We start from the raw sequence: 22027 nt of genomic DNA on the forward strand, positions 1-22027 counted from the left end.
TTTCGCGTGAAAGAAAACTTAAGCAAACAGCGGTAACGACTCATGGTTTCTTTGGTTTACTCCGATGAAACGAAACTAACGGTGTTGTTCCGCCGCCCGCCGGGTGGCGCTGCAGCTCATCGTCGTCGTCGTCGTCATCATCGTCGCTGAACTTCCGGCAGGGAGGCGCAGGACGCTCGGTGCGCGCTGCACCAACCCGTCTCATCCGTTTCTCTCATCTCGACGCTCACCTGCGCTCTCGATTCCGGTCCGAGCACATGTGCTCAGGAACAACGAACGCGGTATGTGAACGTGTTCGTGTGCTGTAACCCGCGTCCTCCACGGAGCTGCTGCTTGTTCAGGGAGCTCGGCCTGCGACGCAGCTCAGTGCTAAGAATTATAATTACACCAGTTCAGACTTGCACGGGGGAGGGGGGGGGGGGGGGGGCTGTTGTTCAGTGTGCATTTATTTAACAGTGTCATTAAGCTGATAATAATAAGCACAGGTTGACACTTTTCTAATGCATGTCTGCTCTCAGTTATACTGCTGTGAATGATAACAATCATCTGTTTATTCCTTGCAGATGTCACTACGACGTGACGTTGAAGCCACCATGCTGGATAAAGCCAGTGATAAAAGCCAGCAGTCTGTGCAGTGCTCAGACTGTGGATGCAGTTTCAGCCTGCCACAGCCCGACTCTGACCCTGATTCGACAGACACTCCAGCCCCCTCTAAACAGCAGCGTGAGCACAAAGCGGACAATCCGTCCAAATGTCCGTCGTGCCGGGCGGGCAGCAGCCTCCCCAGCGGTCGGCGGCCACACCGGCGCATCCGGCTGGACCCTCACAGCTGCAGCCTGTGCTCCAAAACGTTCATCTCCTCCGCCCACCTGACCCTTCACCTCTCCTCCCACAACAAGGAGAGGAAGTACAGATGTAGCACCTGTGGCAAGTACTTCCATCAGTCCTCCCACCTGATGGCACACAAGATAATCCACAGCGGGGACAGGCCGTTTAAATGCCCGGAGTGTGGCAAGACCTTTGGCCGCGCCTCGCATTTGAAGACCCATCGCCGGCTCCACACAGGCGAGAAGCCCTTCAAGTGCACGTACTGTGACAAGTCGTTCACCCAGAAGGCCGGGCTGCTGGCACACGTTCGTCTGCACACGGGGGAGCGGCCGTACAAGTGTGAGCAGTGTGGTGAAGGTTTCCGCTCTCTGTCGCTCCTGCTCACTCACAAGGCTCAAGAGTCTTCTGGCCAAAGCAGACCAGTGCCAGCGTCGGCTCCATCACTAGCCAAGCCCCAGAAAACACAATGTAGCCAGGACGATCTGAAGTGTGGCGTCTGCTGCCGCACCTTCGTACGGTCCTCATACATCAGGCTGCACATACGCCTCAAGAAGGGACAGCGGCCTTACCACTGCAAAGTGTGCAACAAGACTTTTGTCAAGCTGGACACGTTTGTGAACCACTGTGATAAACACTTGAGACAGAAAAAGGACAAGAGTAAGGAGGTTAAAGTCAAAGTTGTCAAACCGCCGCTGTTCGTCCCCCTCTCCAGACCTCCTCCTCCTGAATCCTTACCCACTCAGCCTTCATCCTCTGAGGTTAACACACGCTCCAGATCAAAAGCTAAGAGTAAGACAGAGTGATGACTGAAGGTGCATCAACTCATACAGTAATGGTGTTATAATAAATGTAATAACATCTCACAAATAAAACCAAGAGAAAATAATTTAGAAAGAACAAAAATGTATAGCTGATGAACTAAAAAAAAGATTTTATGTAATTTATATCAACAAAAGTTTACTAAGTGTATATTTGTTTGTAATTAGAACAATTAATTTTATTGTGTAATACGATGTTGGTTTTAATGCAGATTTTAACTCATGAGGCAAATTAACATCTGTAACATTTCAGTCACATTGAAAAAAAAGAAAAGAAAATAGTGTAATAATTTTAGGCACTGTAATTTGAAGTACATCTTTTTAATCAATACGAGCCTATGTGCATATACGGCACTTGTACATATTATAATGTGAACTAAATTCTAATTGTGGAACAATATGCACAAAGAGTAAAAATCCAAATCTAAAACCGTAGTGTGCAGGACTGCAGCAGTACCTGACACCATAAATATGTCTAAAACAACACTGTTTGAGTCCAATAAGCATGTATGTCAAAGTTCCAGTAGTGCTCTGCAGTTCATTGTACGCACATGAGTTCTTCCCTGCTGACCTGCTTTTGCTTCATCCGAGTCTGTAGTAGCTTTTCCAGTGTCTGTCACCTCCACATGGGGAAAGTCTTTGTTCCAACCTATAGACACAGAGAAAACCATGTACCAGTTAAATGTCAAGTATGGAGGCTAATGTGCTAATGTGGGATACACTGCATGGAAAACTGTAACCGCAATGCTATAAAACAAAATAAAACTATCTACAACAGATGCAGTCAATGGATTACTCATATATCTGATATATTAGCTGTTTGCCTGGGAGCTGTCGGTTTCCCCTGTGCTGCTAATGTTCCAGTTCAAGGTAACGGTCATGTGGCGTCTCCAGACGGGGTTCCTGCGCAGCAGAATGGTTCCACTGATTGAGTCTCCTGCACAAACACTCACTGGTTTGTCAAGCATGAATAGAGTCTGCTTCCAGTGTGTCGGCCTGAAGAGAAAGGGGGTCTGCTGTTATTGTCAGGTATGGAGATCATGTAGTCAGACACCACAAAATTTGTATGTTGAGCATTCACTAATTTTGCTTATTTGAATTGAGTTTGTGTTATACTCAGAGTTTGGTCCCGTGTTTAGCTCCACTGTTGTCCCTCCTTCCTCGAGGCTTTTGAAATGAACAGTGAACCAGGCAGTGAATCCGTGGAAAACACCAGGCTTTTCCACACAAAAATGAAACTGGCCATTCATTTCCTGAGAAATGAAACTGTGTTAGGTGGACTCACATTAGGTTCAAATTTCAACATTTATAGGATGTAGCAAGTTCAGATTGTGAAATGGATCCCGCACCTCCAGGTCTTTCACTTGCAGAGTGTACATGTTCAAGCAGATGACATCGCACGGAGCGGAGAGGCAGTCGTTGGGCTCAATGAGGTGACTGAACTTGGGTTTGGTGAAAAACTCCTGGTGTGCCAAAGGCCTGTAGAAATGAAATGCCATTAAACACCATGGAGAAGCTAACCAGATACTAGATACTATTATGATTTGTCCTGCCCCATGTAAACATCATACAGTGAATATGAACAAAAGCAGCATGTGACCGAAACCATGATACTGGTGCAAGTAAACACAATTCATCAGATATGGCTGAAGGCTAAATGAAAAGCTGGCAAAAAATGTGAGCTCGTTTGCCAGGACTATTTAACTATTTACAACAGCAAGAATGACGCATAGATAACGTTTATTCTCATAAAATTAATCACTCTGGTGACTGATGTACAATTGTTCACGTGTTGCTTACAGTGATTTTATTGCTAAGATTAGTTGCCGCACCTGGAGCATCTTCCTAAAACGTGTGAAACCTTTTTTGTGCACATCTTAATCGAACACATTGCAAATTTGTACTGAAAAATGTTATTCATCACTCAGTGAGTATATGTGCAAAACGGTAAAAACAAGTGAGACAGGACAAGACATTAGTCAGCTGTTCACTGAGAACAGCTGACTAATGGCCCTTACTGAAGAGGGGTGAAGTCCAGGCCATAGGGCTGCTCCCAGAAGGCCATTTTCTCTGAGAAATAGCTGTCGGCCTGACACGGCACCAGCGTGAGGGCTGCAGATGAAGGCCAGATCACCCCACCTTCCCTCAGCCAACGGTCCCGGGCCAGCAGAACTGACTCCACCATGAACTCAAACTAGACCAAAAAGAAGATGTTACATTTATATTTTCAAACCTGGAAATGTATGTTTTTGTGTCTTCTTATACATACTTACAGCAGAGAGCTGTAATACTGCTGACATAACCTATCCAGAATGCAAACGTCTTCATGCTATAGCGTATTAGTAGTAAAAGTGTCGGCAGTGACATTATTACCAGCAGGCAGTTACCCATCCACTCAGACACCAAAACGTCCACCTGCTCAGGCAGCTCGATCTCCTCAGCTCGCCCCTGGAGCACCACGACTACCTCCTCATATCCATTCTGCTTAACCAGCTGTCTGGTGTATGCCGCCATAGAGCTCGCCTCCACAGCATACACCTACAGCACCACAGATACAGGAATTCAGGTTAACTGACACTGTATATACAGCACACCATACTGTTCACACAATATAGTAGCACTCCTTGCCCAGCAGATGGCAGTAGAGCTATGGAAATGTTCCTATATGGGTTTATTTGGCAGAGTTTCTCTGGATTGAATATTTTATTTAATATTGGTTATAAACTCAATTAGATGAATACAAAAAGGCTCAAACTAGCCACACAGACTGAGACACACGGTACTACACAGGGATATAAAACCAAAGTATGCAAATGCAATGCAAAAAATAAGTTTAAGTTAATATGTGAGTCAGATTTAACTAACATACTGATAGTTTCATTTCTCTCCATACGTGGAAATTAGAAATGCAATTACTATCCCTAATACAAGGAAGAGCTGGATGAACATTTTGCAGTTTGTTAGGTTAAGGTGGGATTGTACACAGCGTCCAAACCAACAGCCATAGTGTCTGTATATAGAGTGGAATTTCATTGTTTTCTGCATTAATTTGTCATAAAAAGTGATTTGATCTTCATCTAAGTCAAAAGTATTAACAAATAAAATGTGCCTAAAGTAATAATACAAAGCAAATTCTGACCTTTCATGTCTATTGAGAACTATAAAAACCTCAAAGTACTAGTGGAAAAAGCACGTGAACCCTTTGAATTAAAAAAAAAAAAGGCAGTTTCAGAGGATGTGGTAAAAAAAAACACATCCAAATGACAGCCAAACATTTGAAGGCATCGCTGGAACAAAGTAATTAATTCCAAGGGTTCACATACTTTTCCCACTTATCCATATTATCTTTTGTGGTTGTTCTCAATAAAGACTTAGATGAAGATCAGAGCACATTTTATGACAAATTATTGCAGAAAACTATGAAACCCAAAAGGGTGACATACTTTTTCTGGCCACTGTAAGTATATATTTAAGAGTTTACTAGTTTATCAGGCATTTCCATTACCACTGAGGGTTGTGCCAGCTGTGCACAGAACAGGCTGATGATGCCAGTCCCGCAGCCGAGGTCCATCACCACCTTATTCCTCAGAGAAGCACTGTTGCTGAAGATAACCTGCCGGTACGCCTCAGTGCGAGTCTTGTCGGACAGCATCTCCAAGTGAAGCTTCTGTATCATTAAACAAAATGAAATAAAACACTATGAGTGATGTGAATTGGTGACATTAATAAAGAGCAGTATACCAGTAAATGTAACAAGTCAGGACACATAGTGAGTTCACATGTACTGTTTCTGTCGCTCTCTGAACACAAGTTCAAGTACATTTAAGTCTGTGCATGTTGACTTTTGCAGCTATCACAGAGAAATGCATGACTGCGTGCATGAGGGCTGCAGTTGTACAGTATACCTAAAAGTAGCAATGTGTGCAACACACCGAGACATGCAAAACATTATGTGTTTTTTTTTTTTCATGCTTCTAACCAGTGTCCCATAACTGCCGAAGTATTCTTCATCCTGCCATGGGTCCTGTAGGGAGGTGTCCTCCTCCTCCTCCTCCTCCTCCTCAGCACCATCAGGTTGCAGGTAGCTCGCAGGAGCATAACCTGTGACTCCCTGCAGCTCTGCCCACCACCAGTCTGATGAAGGCTTGGTGTGCACAAGCAGTTTGTCGCCGCTGCTAAAACTGAGCTGTGAAGCAAAGGGCGACACGGTTAGCCCTAATAACACCCCGACACTGCGGTGCCTGAAGTCTGTGCGGATCTCTAACCTGGTCGCTGCCACTTCCAGTGAAATCGCAAAGAGCAACATACTCTTCGGGAGATGCATCGTCCTCATCTTCTTTCTCCGCCTGCATGTCTGCTTGTTTGGTTTCGTATAAAAAAAAACTACAGAAACCTTTCCACGAGGTCACTGAGTAGGTAAAAGTAAAGTAAAAAAACAAACACCGGTGTGTACAATAAAAACTCCGGCAGGCGTGGATACAGCGAGCACTTCCTGTTTTACGTCACATAAAGTTAGAGTGCCTTCAGGGACTGTCGTGAAAACCGAGACTTTGACTTGGAGAGAAAGGTACCGACACAGCGAGCATTTCTTGGCAACGTTTGTACGAGGTGATCGTATCAGAAACCACTAATATCAGAAGACCACTATGTTGCTCTGATGTGCAGTTGATATTATAGTAAAAAACACCACGTATGTGTCGCTTAATTTACACTTTGAGAAGTCTTTGTAAACTGAGTGCTGTTTACTTGCTTTTTATGGCGTTTATTAATTACTGAAAACAATACTAGTAAACTAGTAAAACGGGAATCTCCGAGGAGTACTAAAAGCAGCACTGTGCTATGCAAACCAGACGATCCACTCACATGATTTTAAACGGTACAGTAACTCTTGTTCCTGCTTTTATAATACTCAAAAACCGGTACTGCAAAATTGACAAACATTCAAATAAACATGTACACTGAAGTTTATTTAAAGCAGATCAGTAATCCAAATAATCAAAAAGCTCAATTTCTGTATTCAAGTAAGTTTAATATATATATTAAGCTGCCATTAACTTATTTGATGTATTCCTTTGTATTATTATTAGCAACAGGGTTTAATAGGGTCTCAACGGTTACTTCACAATGGAAATAAAACAACAAAAAAAGTAGAAGAAAGATTAAAAAAATATTTATTTTCATACAAAATCTTTATGAACAAATTATATCACACCATAATACAGCCGTACAATTTGCAGCTCCAACACTTGAAAGGTTTGTATCTGTAGTTTTTTGTAGGATTTAGTAAGTATGTTGGATGTGATGACTGATTCACACAGTTTACAGGAGCATGTCTCATATTGTTGGTCAGAAGTTTCAGCTGTCTTTAGTTTTTGACTTGAGGAACGGTTTGTGCAGTACATCATAGAGTCGCCTCGCCTGGAAGCAGAAAATGTCAGCATAATAATTTAACAAATGTTCCATCAACCCTGTGTATATTCACATCATCCATGTGTATTTTTACTCACTTTCTGTGGTCCGAGGCCTGGGCAGAGAACTAGGTCTTCCTTAGAGGCATTGATGATCCCTTCAATAGACTGTAAAAAAGGCTCATTAGCTATGAGAACATCACTCAACAACATCACTAGATTAATTCAGTTTACACGAATGACAGCTTCAATGTGAGGATTAATATCTGCCGTAAAAAGAAGCTAATGGAGTGAAAATACTGTTCTTTTTTTACAGTTGTACTCACAGAGAAAGTGGACAGCAAGGTAATGGCATCAGTCTTGTTTATGGACTTAACAGTGGTCAGACAGTCTGTAACCTTAAAAACAAACATTAAATTCCAATCAGCATTGCGTTGTACAAAGACCAAAGACTGCAAGACCTTTTTAAAATTGCAGATTAATTCCCTAGTTTCTATATGATTGCATTATAGTTACATTAAAATGCAATCTATATTTTTCAAATTGTCAAATGTATCACATAAAAAATAGAAACAACAGAAAACAGTGAATCCGACACACCTTTGACAGATAATCTTTTTCAACTTGCTCCTTCAGCAGGTCTGCTGGTTTCTTTTCATATGATTTATACGTTTCCAGGTAACGCCCTGCCTCCTCTGGACTGCCAAATCAATAAAACAAAAATATTAGGATTTTCTTTCTTAGTTTATTTGTCAGGCACTAACTTATCAAGGGCTAGTTAGACTAGGATGTAATTTCTTACCTATTAATCATGGCCAGAATAAACAAACATATTTATAAATGATTATTCTACTATGGAAGACATTACCTACCCATTACAAACCCAAAGATGCATTACATAATTATAAAATGGAAATATCCTTTTTCAGCTCCTGATTACACTTGTCTTTTGCTAGCAAATCAATATCACTCACAAATCAAAATATAGAATCAAAACAGTTCCCCAGCACACTCTGTAAATGTCTGTGCCCTTCAACAAATAGTTCATTCTTCTTGGCAATCTGTTGCAGGTCTTACCTCCAAGCCAATATAAGAGTACAGTCCGCCATGATGCAAATGCGAGCCAGCTCCTTTAATGCATGATGAGGATCTTTCTAACGTAGGACATAACATAACAACATTAATTCACATGTCTGAAATATGAATAATCATTCGCCTGTGCCATAGACATCCATTGTTGTTCACAAACTATTAAAAACACATCAATGAACACACCACTGACATGTTTCTTCCTCACAAAAAACATTGTGATGAGTTTTTAATAGAGCATCAACATTACTTGACTCTTTCTTGCAGAAATGCTTTTCTGAGTCCAATCTGAGCCCAAAACATTTATTAATTGACCTCTAATAGTGAAGAATGCACCAACAACACCAACAAAAAGAATGTAACCGTTAATAAGTTAAAACGCTATTGTTCAAGATGTAGCACTTTCTGTGCCAGAGAGTAGTGATTAAATTAACATCATTTAACATAACATAACTTGTGAATGCCAAGGTCAGTGTATTGATTACAATATTTCATTGTACTTACCACATCCACCTGAACTAGTAAGACACGGAGGCTGAAAGTCTGTCCAAGCTGCTTGAGGCGGTCGTGGATATAGTTTGGGTTAAGGTTGTGATACCTCAGACTTGATGGGCCAAATCCAATATCACATCACATCAGAAAAAAAATATATGAGTGCAGAGCCACCAACACTACGAACTAATACAAATGTCAGTGTTCATCACAAGGAATGCAGCACGAACAACACGAAATCAATGCATAAAACAAAGTATCATCTCAGGATCTCACACACATCCACACTGTTCTTGAAGCATAAAAACCCACCTAAGGAAGAGAGCACATGTTGTCTGGCCCAAGACATAGTCTGGTACAACATCTCCAAACTCCCACGGGACACTCCTCACAAACTTCAGAATGGGATTTCCCCTCTGAATAAGTAAGAGCAAACATGTGATGTGATGCCTGTGCAAATCAATCCACAGAAGCGGGGTAAGAGCCTGACCGTCCACATTCTGAAGCTTACCTGTCGAGGACTAACAATAATGCTGCTCCCAGATCCCACTGGTTTAGGACCCAGACTGAGACTTGGATCTGACTTTTGAGAATCTTTTTGTTCTGTGTCAGCCACCTGTGTCTCTTCACTCGTCTTAACTCCTTCAGATCCACCTTCAGTCACTTTAACACTATCCTGAGCTGTTTCAGATCTTCCTGTTGAAAAGGACAATGAACCAGTCTCGTTTTGCTTCAGACTGCTAACAGCAGCACCTTCAGACGTGGGTAGTTTGGACGGAGCTGGTCTCTGAGGTGGATCAGCCACGTTGCTTTTACTCTGGACTACATATTGTGCATAAGACAAGGGTTGGTCCACTGTCCCAGGAGCAGACTTTGCTGAAGATGCAGTGGAGGCTTTCTGTTCTCCTTTGGATGAAGGAATAAACTGCGGCTTTGGCTGAAAAACAGTAACATGTTTTCTGTAAGACTCGATAATCATGAAGTAAGGTTGGCAAGCAATTAAACATTTTTATTTGTAAATACCAGCTGAAAAGCATGTTAGTTAGCTAGCTAACTAACTAAAGCTAACGTTGCTACGGCTAATTCTTAGGTAGCTAATCTCTAGGAAAACACTGACCGGTGTTCTTTCTTTAGAGAAAGCAGAATCATCCAGGTTGATGTTAAACCGCTTCTTCATGTTTCTCAACTGCTAAAGTATTTTTAAGTAACTACATACATAACACTGAGTAGTGAGGCGCAATATCGACTCGCACCGACAACAACTGACATGCAGAACAGCAACAATGGCACTTCCGGTTGAGATCTTTCAGGCTAAAAGTTTAATCTTCATAAATATTAAAGTAGAAATCTTCTATTAGAAATGTTTAAGACATATGAAATCATTGGACTTAGATCAGACAAATGAAAAGACTCAGGATTCAAAAGGAACAAGACCTGAAGGAGGACTGAGTAGAACAATACTGCCCGAGTGATTAAAAGACTGAGGTGAGACTCAACTCTTACCCCAAGCTGAAAGCAACTCTTGGGACTTAGCCCCATGGTCATATTTAGTACTTAACTCTATTTCACCAAGATCAGCACCTTCCATAATGGATTCTTAAGGAAAATTTACTGCATCTTCTGGCGTGTAAAAATCTCAAAGGAAGAACTGTAGAAGTAAACAAAGAGCTAGAGCATATGTTGGATATTAATCGGCACCTCTCTTGATGGTTCGGACATGTAGTACTGAAAATAGAACTGGGCTGTATCCCCAAGGTTGCCATTAGATGCACACCTGCTGTGGAAATGAAGTATATTTCATAAAATGTGTCCGCATGAAATTTAGCATTTTGCAACACAGGGCCAGTGTAACAAAGCTTGACTAAGTTCTTGTATAGAAGATCTACACAAAATAAAAAAACAAGGCAAAACAAGAAGTTGAGATCAGGAGACCCTACACATTTATATTATTAATTCATGATATTATTTAGATATCCTTCGAAATCCACTCTGGTATTGTGGAGAGGAGTTGCCTAGGCGACAATGACGCCGCCATTCAAACCGCGCAGCATGGCATGTTGGGATATCTTTTTCCATCATGGCGGAACAGTTGGTTGCTAACGTTAACGGGTAGCATATTCAACGATTGTTTGGCACATTTTAGGATTCTAGCCATCTGGAAATTACTACACAAGGACTGCAGCCAGCAAATATAAACTGGGCAATTACATACTAGGTAATCATTAGTCGTGATAAACGACCGAACTTGCTTTGTTGAAACGAGTAGCTAGCAGCTAAATGTTTTAGCAAACTAGCTAGTTAAATTGCTCTGAGCATGCTAACTTAGCTAGCTGTGGTAGCTTAACGTTAGGTTAAGTGAATAACGTTAGCCGCTTAGGCCGCGGTACGAAGGGAGCATGTTTGGCTTATATGTTGTATGACGGGTAAGCATGCAAAATAACCAGCACTTAGTAGAGTAATTCTTTAAACAACATAAAGGCATTGGTATATATATGTGTTAGCTAGCTAGCTAGTTTAGAGCCAGAAAAACGGGTGAAGTGATTGCACATAAGCTAGCATCGACCTGTGAATGAATGTTAACAGTAGCTATGGCGGTGCAGGCCCGATAATGGCTAGCGTTATCTAACGTGTTATTGAAATGTCTTGTTCAAAATTTTCTCAATTTTTATGTTTTTTTTCTACAAAATTTAATGAAATGCATTTTTGTGTCATTTAACACTTCGACATAGTGTGTGTTGAACAGATCTTGAACTCTCGATGTTACTTTTAACCAATATTTAGCATTATATGAATGGACAATGATCACATAATGTGTTAGATGCATATTATTAAAATGCTGGTATTCTCAGTTTTTAGTAGTTTACAGATGTTTTGTAACTATTGCCTAGTGGATGCTCATAGATTTCTGTAAGTAAAGTCTTTAGGCGCTTGCTGTAAAATGAATCTAAGACTGAATCGCCACTGCCTGTTTTGTGAACAACAGTGGTTCCCACGTGTTATGTATGTATAGTGGCATAATGTTGGTTGTGTCAAAGTCATTACCATTGTAAGGCAACTACATTCCTCAGACGAGCGCAACGTTTGGACTTTTAAAATCTTGATTAAAAATATATAATCTATATGTGCCTAATAGGGACCAACAGTAAAGTAAGTATTGATACTGGTATTTTGTCTTTGAGAGATTTGAGTCAATTAAAAAAAGGGGAAAAACAGGAGAAAGGAAATCTTGATAGGTTGACTGGTAGGGCCACTAATCTGTGCAATTGGATATTTAAAGTACGGCTTTTGTTTGCATTATTAGTCCAGCCTCCCACTAAACTGTGTCTCAATGAAGTGAATTCTATCCTAGGAGATTGGAAGATGGTCCAGCTGTGGTGTTGTAGATGGATGTTTTTTTATGCCATTAGTGCTCTTATTCAAGTGCTATTTGACCATGATTCTTTTTTAGACCCTAAGCTATATCCCAGCCAGTAAAGTTAAGGCGGTTATTTTGTCTTTGGCAATTTTATTTAGTCACTAAAGAAAGCCAATATGTTATCACAAAATAATATTATTGTAACGTTCCACTGTTCATATGAACATTTCTTGTGTGTTTTTTTTTTTTTTTTTTACCATTTGTGAAGTGTGTTTACAAACTGTAGATTGGGTATTGGATAATAAGGCAGATCCATGCTGCAGATCTATTCATTTCAATTCTGTTGTTGCAATGTGTGGTACCTCATGCATCAGCAGCATGTGCAGCAGCACGTTGAATATAATATTGGGAAAATGACAGTAGTTGTTGTGGTGTGCATATGAAATCTATTCAAATCTGTCTATTGGTGCAGCATTCTTTGTTGCTTGAGTTATAGTATGTTTGTTTCCCTCCCCAGTGTCAAGTGAGGAAGCGGTGCACCAGTGACATTAAGAGGGCCTTTATTTGGGGTGTCAGCACAATGGAATGTGCAGTGGACATCCCCTCAGGTGAGTGAGGCACAAAGGAATCTGTCATTTCATTTCTCACTGATTTTGATTTAGTTTATTTTACTGCTTTTACTAAATGAATGAATGTACTGCAGTTCTCACACAGCTTTAATATTAAAATTTGTTTCTGTCAGTGTATTACAACAGTGTGCCTTTGTCAGAATTTGGGCACTTTGATGGACAGGTATCACAGTTTCACTTTCACTTAGGAGGAGCTTAGGTCTTTACATGCAGAAATAATGAACACTGGCCACATTTGGGCTGCTGATGAAAGAAAAAAAACTCCCCTTATCTAATAGTCTGTACTGTTTTTCGTGTGGTTTGTTATTAGTTTTTTCTAAAATGTATAAACAGCATTATTCAATGCCCCTTAGCCACACATCACTTTACCCTGTGTACTGTGATAAGCTGACATAGGATTTCTGAGACCAGTTCGCGTTCTAGATAATCAAAGTAAGAAAAAAGTACTTATTAATTTTATGTGCAGCATCAATAAATAAATAAATAATTTAATTAATTATGTAATCATGTGTCATGTGCAGGTGAGGATGAGACACCTGAGAAAGATGACTTGAATGCAAAGGAAATGAATGAACTGCCCCATAAGAAAAACAAGAAGCACAGAAAACACAAGAGCAAGAAGAAGAAGAGGAGGAGGAAGGGGGAAAAGGAGAGCAGTTCAGAATCTGGTGCTGAGTCTGACGTAGAACCACCACCTCCACTGAGACCTGTCAGGACCACCAGAGCCAGGTCAGGAGAACTTAATTATCATCTATTTATACTTGTCCATGTAAGACAAGTGGGTATGGATAGATGATACTTAATAATCATATTTAAATATAATAAAGTATAATGATGTTGACAGATAGTTAATGGTCTAGAATTGTAGTTTGAAATAAATTTCCCATCATTTTGTATCTTACTCCAATTTGTGAACATATTTTTCCTTGTGTTTGTAGCGCCAGACTAGCAGCAGCTGCAGGAGCTGGAGATCATGCTGGGTTGAAGGAGGAGTGTAAAAGGGATGTAACAACAGGTAAGAGATCCTCGCAAAAAAAACTAGCCTTAGAAAGCGATGAGTAATTTCACTCTTATTTGATCCTTATTTTAAATACTTTATCCTCTTAGACCATGTGGATCATGTGGAGGGAGATGTAAAATCCAAAAAACACAAAAGACATGCTGCCAAAAAGAAGAAAAAGAAGAAGAAGAAAGATGAAAAGCAGGAAAAAAAATCTCCATCTCACTCGCCATCTGAAAGCAGCTCAGCTTCGGGTTCTGAGTCTGAAGGTCAAGGAGGTAAAGGGTCTGCTGATGGGAAATACTCTCCAGCTACAGCATCTGACCTGCAAGAATCAGTATCCAAACTGAGTTCAAAAAGTAAACGAGGGGAGGAGAAGGGAGTTCCGATCATTACTCAGAAACCTGAATTGCTTATGGTGAAGAATGAACAGATATCAGATATGGATGTCCCCCAGACTGGAGTGAAGAGCAGTAACACCAATGGATCAGAAAAAGACATGGGGTTGACCCCTGCAGGCCAAGATGAGATAGCAAGGGTTAAGACAGAGGCTTGTCATGGAGATGGTGCATTCAGTTTTGCCCAGGAACTGCCAGACATCATCCCTAAACAGGAAGGTGCTACCTCAAGAGATGATCCAGGCTTGAAAGATGACGTTATTTCAGCTCAGAGAGCAAAGGCCAGGGAATGTGATACTCCCAGGTCCAGGTCTCCTTCTTTTTCCAGAGATCTTCACATTAAGAAATCTGGCTCTGATCATAGTCCATCGCCAACATCTAGTCCCAGTAGACATCAGTCTGGTTCTCAGACAGAAACAGAAATGAAAGAACAGTTACAAACTCATTCCAAGTCAACCTCAAAGGAAAAAAGGTCTTCAACACCTGTGATGATTCAGCAGCTGTCCTGCTCTCAGTCTCCAAAAGCTACGTGGAAATCACCCTCTCCTCCTCCCAAGTCTCCCAAAAGAGCTAGCGGCCAATCCCGGTCCACATCTCCTTCCGTCACCCCCAAGAAGAAGGTGCCAAAGTCTCAGAGGAAGTCTAAGTCTCCTAAACGTCGTAGCAGTTCTATGTCTGCTTCCCCAAAGAGACGGCGTAGTTCCCTCTCTCCTAAAAGAAAAGTGTCAAGATCACCGAAACACAGCAGTCGCAGGTCTCCCTCGCTATCTCGTTCTCCAAGGAGAAGTCGAAGGTCAGAGTCACGTTCTCGTGGAGGCACAAGGCGCTCCAAAACCCGCTCACCTAGACGAGGTGGTGCTGCTGGCAGGCGTTCACGGTCACGTTCGATCACTAGAACTCGGCGCTCCCACTCTAGATCCAAGCGGCCTGTTCGTCGCTCCGTTTCACGGCCAACAGTAAGGCGCGCAGGAGGGAGGCGCTCCAGGAGTCGATCCTTATCTCGCCGTAGGAGGTCACCACCACCCAGATCCCGCCGCTCACGCTCACGGTCGATCCGCAGGAGCAGGAGGACTCGATCACGGTCTGCTGTTGTCCTTAAGCGTAGTCGACGCTCCAGATCCAGGAGTCCACGCAAACGAACCAAATCCAGAAGTCCTCCCTCTCGGCGGCGGTCTAAATCCAGGTCCCCAGTCAGAAGACGCTCTCGGTCCACTGCCAGGAGAAATCGTTCTCCACTAAGATCCAGCAAACGCTCCAAATCTCCTTCATTGTCTCGAAGACACCGGTCAAAGTCGCACACACCACTTCCTAGTAAGAGGAGATCCAAATCTCCCAAGAAGAGTACAAGAAGATCAAAGTCGAAATCCTTCTCTGCAGGCTTGAACAGGTCAAAGTCCAGGTCTGTGTCAAGTGATGGGCAGTCTGACAGCTCCTCCCTAGTCAGATCCACATCTTCTTCTCCTGTTAAAGCAAACAAAGCCTCTCCTAAAGCAGAGGAGACACCTGAAGAAGCTGGTGCTTCAGCCACAGCAGGTTGGACTTTTTATATTTCTACATTTTACTTGAATTGTTTTTGTTCTTAAAAATGTCCAAATGTATTTTTATGCCATGTTATTTAAATGTATTATGCAGGTGGTTGGAAAGCCGTGTCCTCCGAACCTGCCTTCAGCCACCAAGCTGGGAGCTCCTCAGAGCAGTTGCAAGAACAAGTTGCCCCCCCTGACAAGGAGCAAATGGAGCATACCAGTTCGTCCAATGGACGTGACGTCTCCAGGTCCAGATCTGCTTCACAAGAGCCAAACCCAGAGGGGTCTGATTGTTCGGATGGTTCAGGTGAAGAAGAGGATTCTTCCTCTCCAGTAAAAACAATATCTAAATGCCAGAGAAGCTCCTCAGGTTCCGCATCTCCAGAAGTGCAGAAGCAGCTTTCCAAGTCACAATCTCCCACAGATCAAGGGAAACTTTCACGCTCAACTTCATCACCTCGACGGTCAACATCCAAGTCTACGTCTAGAAGGAAGCAGTCTAGGTTTGTGGGGTGTTTGTTTTCATAGCTAAATTACATTTATTCTTAAAGGTATTGGATATTGTTGCAGTGGCAAATACAGTATAGTAGACTTCAATGTAGTCCCACTGTGTGGTGTTGTGCTGTGTATAGTGCTTTATCAGTGATTTACCTCTCATCAGGTCCAAATCTCCAGTGAGAAAGAGAGCATCTCTATCTCCATCAGAAAGGAAGAAGCGAAGGTCAAAATCTCGGAGTCCTGGCCGGCGGCGACGGTCACGCTCACGTTCCACCACGCGACGAAAGCGTTCATCCTCCAGGTCGCGAACCAAGATCCGTCGATCCAAGTCTCGCTCTCCAGCCCGCAAGAGGAGATCCCGAACTCGTTCACCCAATGCCCGAGGGAGGAGGAGGTCCAAGTCTATAGACAGGAGCAAGAGGTCCAAGAGTCGCTCTGCAGGCCGGAGAAAAAGATCCAGGTCAGGAGAAAGGAGCAGACGATCTAGATCTCGTTCCTCTGATCGTAGACGCAGGTCTAGGTCGAGGGGTCGAGGGAGGCGCCCAGTGTTTCGCAGTCGTTCATTCGATAGACGGGACAGGTGGAAGAGGGAGCCTAGTCACTCTCCAGTTCTCATCCTCCGCAAGCAGCGACGCTCAGGGTCCCGGGCACGGCGCAGCACCAGCAAGACTCCTCCACGGCTGACTGAATTGGGTATAACTTTTAGGATCTAAGTAATGACAGCCATGTTCATTAGAGATGCACCAATTGCTATTTTTTTTTTTTGGCTAATTCTGGTTTCAGCTCAGATTCTAATTGACAGCTAAACTACTAAATATTTAACTTTTTTTTTAATGAATAATGATTTGTAATTGTGTTTAATTCATTTTCCATCTTTTTCACTCACTCTCATTTAAAGTTCTTCAGATTACTGGACAAACCTCCAAGTAAAAATTAAGTGTAGTGTTTGTACTTTTCCAGATGTAAACAGGTGCTACAAACAGAAGAATACAACCGGGTATAGAAGAAGTGTTGCTGTGATGTTACAGCCTATTTATCTGTGCGTGACAGAGTACGTGAGCACAGCAGACCTTTGAACACAGTGCAGAGCAGCTTTTTTTGGTAAAAATTTTTTTTTAAAAAGAGGAATGAGCATCTTTCTATGCCCTGCTCAAATTTCTCTCCATTACCGCTCACACCATGAGCATGAAGCATTGCTAAGCCCAACCCAAAAGAAGGATGTCTTTGAGAGGGGCAGCAAAGCGAAGGTGAACAAGAAGCCATGAAAGAGAAGCGAAAATCCTCAGCACTCTTTGCACCACGCTTGGTGCGCAACTTGATCATTAAATGCGATCAGTGCGATTGGTGCATAACTAATATTCATGTATCACTATATATCATCGTGAAAACTGTTAACTATAACATAAAATTATTTTAGATGTATGAATATTAAACAATTTTACATTTATGAAAAAATATTTTTTTCTCTTTATAGTTATTTTTAGACTGTTTTAAGGCTTAACCGTTCCTTATTTCCCTCCATCTATTCTCCATATGCATCATTGCATTACCCCTGTCCCATGTCTCTCTTTCTGTAGATAAGGACCAGTTGCTGGAGATAGCAAAGGCTAATGCTGCTGCTATGTGTGCTAAGGCAGGGGTTCCCATTCCTGAGAGTCTTCGGCCAAAAGCTATCCTCCAACTCCCTCTACCCACTCCATCTCCTACACCCCTTTCCTTACCTCTACCTTTACCTCTCCCAATGGGTATGGGGATGCCCAACATGCCTAATATGCCCAACATGGGTCCAATGGGACTACCCAGTATTCCAGGAATGCCCAGCATGTCAAACATCACCATGAGTGCCGCTATGGCAAGTATGACAGCAGCTACTATGACAGCTGCCTTGACCAACATGGGTGCCCTGGCCGCAATGCCCCCCCTTGCCCCACTTCCAACCATCACCAACAAGCCTCCCCCGTGCCTCGCTCCTCCAGCCCCATCTCTTAACCTGGACCACATTGAGGAAGCCAAAAGGAAGGTCACTCAGCAAGCCAACATTCACACCATCAAAGAGCTTACTGAGGTAAATGGGGGAATCGTGCAGTACCTGTACATGTTTAACAAAACAGTGTTGAGTGAAAGATGTTCAACTATGCATACATGACCTTTGCCAGTGTAAAGTAACTGATGTGTTTTGTGTCTTTTTGTAGAAGTGTAAGATGATTGCAAATAGCAAGGAGGAGATGGCCATTGCTAAACCCCACGTCTCAGATGATGAAAGCTAAAACCGCCAAGCCCTTGTGGTAAAATTTCCACTCTTTTTTATTATTTATTATTTATCAGCCTGTATATTAGTGTTTTATTTAATTTAAGTTCACTGTATTGAGGTTGAAATCATTGACATTGTATGACATTTATCCAAACCTGAATTAGTTGAACCATTCATATTGGTCATCTCAATTTGGAATCGGCCTGTTTTACTTCTTACTCCATTTTCACTAAATTCCCTGATCTTATACACATTTTCCTTATTTTTTAAAGATGTGTAGAGCCAATTGAAAAAATTTGGGGAGCTGTTTAACATACACTAAAGAGCAGAACATAGAAAACATATTCAATGTTTGAACAGAGAATGTAAGCATAAAATAGGGTAATTTTGAAATTGATAGCAGCAACACAAACGTTGGGGGGTAATAGAGTTTTTAATAAATTTACTTTTTTCTTGATATAATTTTCTATTAATATATTATCCAAAATTACATAGGCTGCAGCATTTGATTATCTTTTATACTTATTCTACTAAATATTGCATTCAAAGTTTAAATATGCTAATTATAGACATGTTACATATGATTTTTGGACAGGTTTAGCAAAGATACTAGTTAAACAAGTTAGCCAAGCTTATACTCATAACATCGTTTGTTGAATCATTCCGTTTTCATTTCCTACCATCAAATTGTTCCTTTGGTTATTATATAGATAAGCTGTAGTTACAGTGAAGTCCAGTGATGTTTTCTGTGGATACTAAATAATTGATACAGAGTAATTAAGCAAAATGTTTTGGTCTTTGACCTTTTCTCTCTTTTTACACACAGCCACTCCCATCAAAGGACTGAAGGAAAATGTAAAAAATGCTTTACTGGTGGACGAACTTTTCCACAGTTCCCTTTGGCAGCCAGATAACTTGACTGAGCCTCACAAACCACCAGTATGAAGAGGAGCACCCTAGTTGTCACAGCTATAATATTGGAGCACTGGCACCAGTTACTGCCCCACTCTCTTCCCAGTTTGTTTCTATTTGTGTGAGAGAGCGAAAGATTGGCAGACTGTCACCTGTGATACCACTGAGAAAACTGGACACACTGACAGGTGTGCACAGTCGAATGACTGAATAGTGAGTACAGTGAGTGTGTATATAGTGATTTTGATCATCAACTCCTCAGTGTTGCTTGTTCAGCAGTCACTGTTGTAAAGACTGAAGAGGAAACAAACCAAACTAACTAGTGGCGCAAGTGTTTTTGTAAAAGATTAGTTTCTCTGGATTTGGATTAATTTTATGCTTTCTTAAAGGATTGTGTTAAGTTGAGACTGCTTCAATGTTCTGCTGTATACCCTCAGTTATCTGTAGTCCCTGATTTTATAAACAAATAATGCAGACAAAGCCTGGTTCTCTTGGGCAAGATAGTGTTGACATCGTAATTCCTTGAACAGAGTGCCGGATCTGATTATTTTTGAAGGAAGGGAATGATAATGGCTGCAATAAGGTTTTGAATTTTAACAAAGATTACCATCTCCACTCACAAAACATACCTAATTTGGTTAGTAATGCCCTGGGTGTGATTTTTCTTTCCCTCTGTTGTAAATGGCACCAAGCAAATCTTTGGCTCTCACCTTTTGTTTGGGTGTTGTTGGGGTATTTTTTTTCAACTAGGAAACGTGTTTGCTGAAGATTCTAATGGCCATTTAATGTACCACAGTTATAACACCAGTCTCCTAACATCCATCTTTGTATGTTTTACAGAAGACTATAGTACACTTTGAGATGCACAGAAAACATTACTTTGAATTACATTTGCATTTTAAAACTAAAAGACTTGTTGTTCAGTGCACACATTTGAAATGTCTGTTTTATTTGTCATCCAAGTTTGACTTTATGAAAGCAGTTCTAGTTTTGGCTATCACAAAACCTGAGACCAGAGCAGTCTGGTTGACTGGTCTTTGAACCTTCAAACCTAATGTATAGCTAATTTCATGATAAGAAACCAGGGGTAAAAATGCAGATCTCCTTAAACTGTATACAGAGATCATAATTACTTGTTTTAAAGAACATTCTATTTCATTGTGTGACAGCACACAAACTGTTTAGTTTGTCAATACAGAGCCGTTTGCTTTTCTGTCATTTACATTATTAAAAGATGATGTTGGAGTCTTTTTTTTTTTTTTTTTTTTTTTTTAAAGAGGCACGCTTGGAGAACAAAACTTTTGCTATTTCACTGGAGGTGACAAATACCCTGTCCTTATAGGGTTGACTATAGAAAGTTGAGATTGCCCCGAGGTGACATTAACCGTTCTTGTGTGTTAGACAATCAGATTTTTTTTTATTTTTTTAAACATTTTTAAAGAACCACATAAAATGTAATCGTATTGCAACTTTCTAACCAAGCAGCAAACCGGAGAAGTGTTATTGGGAACAACATACATAGTAATGCGCAGACATATTAAAACTCCAACAAGCCCTTTTCATTCAATCTACTGAGGTGGTTTATTCAATGTTTCTTATAAATACTGGTCCTCATAAATACTGGCCTGTAAAACCTGGCCTGTATTTGGCCCTTTATGTGAGCTGAGTCCAGGGTCCATGTTTTCTGTAACCCTTTGTCCCATTGGATAACTGAAGAACAAAGACAAACTTGGTGCTTTTTTGGAAACTGGCAGGGATGAGTTTCTTTTTCTTTTTTTTTTATGGAATCTTGCATTCGTAATTCATTTATTTTCAGTGTAAAAAGAAATGACGGTCTACCCTCCTGTGTCACCCACCCATGCCCAGGGCTGTATCATTGTTAAAGATGATCTTTGAAGGTTATGTCAAACTGTAACTATACAGACTCTGTATCAAAAGTGTTGAACTGTTTTTGAATTGATTCCCTGAGGTAATCTTTAGCAATTTTAATGAAAAAAAGAAGAAAATGCATTTTAGGATTATTTTTTGTTTTTGGTTGTTTGAATAGGACACTGCTTGCTTTGTACATAAATGTGTTGATGATTATTAAAACCTCAATGATCTGTAAATATGTGTGTCGTGTGCTGTATTCACTTTAGTTAGGCTGATATTGCATCAGTGTAAATTATATTGAATTCCTGTTAGAAAGAAGAAGAGAAAAATACAGTGGTGTAATTTTTACAAAATTTAATTGTGCCTAATTTATTTATTTTTGGACAAACAAAAAGCACGTCACAGCCCTTTACAAAGTCTGATTTTTAATGAACCTTTATTGGTAGTTATATATGTTCATTAGCTTATTGAATTGAGAAGCTTATAGATAATGTACTCAAATATATGATTGAATATACTGTACATATAGTCCATACTTGTAATACTCATTACAATTAACACTATTGCACATGCATTATAATTAGAGTGAAAAGATAGACCAGAAACATTACTCTCCACTAACTAGTTGTTTATTTCATATGAAAACAACATGTAAGAAGTACATTGCATGGTTTTCTTTGTCCCATTTTTTTCCCAAACCAATATTAAGAAATGATGATAAAGTTGTTCATGTTCATTCAAATGATCTCTGGTTCCACCTGGTAGAGCTTCTGATTAAAACAGGAGAGCATCAAGAGAGTGAATCTTGTTTAAGAAAAATGTATTTCCAAATGATCAGCCCATGAAGGCATAAGAATTTTGCTAAGGGTGTAGATAATGGAGGATCATGCTACTGTTTAATGCCTAAGTCCTTAATCTACACAGGCTTTCAAGATCAGATCTATCAACCAA

General features: G+C 40.9%; 4 protein-coding genes across 4 annotated transcripts; 2 read left to right on the plus strand and 2 right to left on the minus strand.

The window, feature by feature from the left end:
• The first annotated feature begins 68 nt into the window (after positions 1-68).
• Positions 69-2425, plus strand: LOC113173024 (zinc finger protein 154). The gene is made up of 2 exons (XM_026376259.1): positions 69-281; positions 564-2425. Exons 1-2 carry the CDS (start codon positions 258-260, stop codon positions 1629-1631), a joined length of 1092 nt encoding a protein of 363 aa, XP_026232044.1. The 5' UTR covers positions 69-257; the 3' UTR covers positions 1632-2425.
• On the minus strand, positions 1805-6123 carry prmt2 (protein arginine methyltransferase 2). Its single transcript, XM_026376258.1, has 9 exons — positions 5912-6123; positions 5626-5832; positions 5152-5313; positions 4020-4184; positions 3665-3840; positions 2996-3125; positions 2763-2899; positions 2471-2642; positions 1805-2295 (listed from the first exon to the last, which is right to left on the minus strand). Exons 1-9 carry the CDS (start codon positions 5996-5998, stop codon positions 2263-2265), a joined length of 1269 nt encoding a protein of 422 aa, XP_026232043.1. The 5' UTR covers positions 5999-6123; the 3' UTR covers positions 1805-2262.
• Positions 6124-6794: 671 nt separating this feature from the next.
• ercc1 (excision repair cross-complementation group 1) lies at positions 6795-9917 on the minus strand. Its single transcript, XM_026375743.1, has 9 exons — positions 9753-9917; positions 9147-9572; positions 8948-9051; positions 8648-8747; positions 8132-8208; positions 7655-7754; positions 7381-7452; positions 7154-7222; positions 6795-7064 (listed from the first exon to the last, which is right to left on the minus strand). The coding sequence occupies exons 1-9, from the start codon at positions 9810-9812 to the stop codon at positions 7002-7004; spliced, it is 1071 nt and encodes a 356-aa protein (XP_026231528.1). The 5' UTR covers positions 9813-9917; the 3' UTR covers positions 6795-7001.
• A 781-nt stretch (positions 9918-10698) lies between these two features.
• si:dkey-67c22.2 (uncharacterized protein LOC792544 homolog) lies at positions 10699-21312 on the plus strand. Its single transcript, XM_026376436.2, has 10 exons — positions 10699-10850; positions 12508-12598; positions 13141-13348; positions 13558-13634; positions 13727-15550; positions 15650-16046; positions 16205-16734; positions 17619-18106; positions 18234-18326; positions 19119-21312. Exons 2-9 carry the CDS (start codon positions 12571-12573, stop codon positions 18306-18308), a joined length of 3627 nt encoding a protein of 1208 aa, XP_026232221.1. The 5' UTR covers positions 10699-10850; positions 12508-12570; the 3' UTR covers positions 18309-18326; positions 19119-21312.
• Positions 21313-22027: the final 715 nt, after the last annotated feature.

The sequence above is a fragment of the Anabas testudineus genome, chromosome 21 (genome assembly GCF_900324465.2).
Source record: "Anabas testudineus chromosome 21, fAnaTes1.2, whole genome shotgun sequence".
NCBI lineage: Eukaryota > Metazoa > Chordata > Actinopteri > Anabantiformes > Anabantidae > Anabas > Anabas testudineus.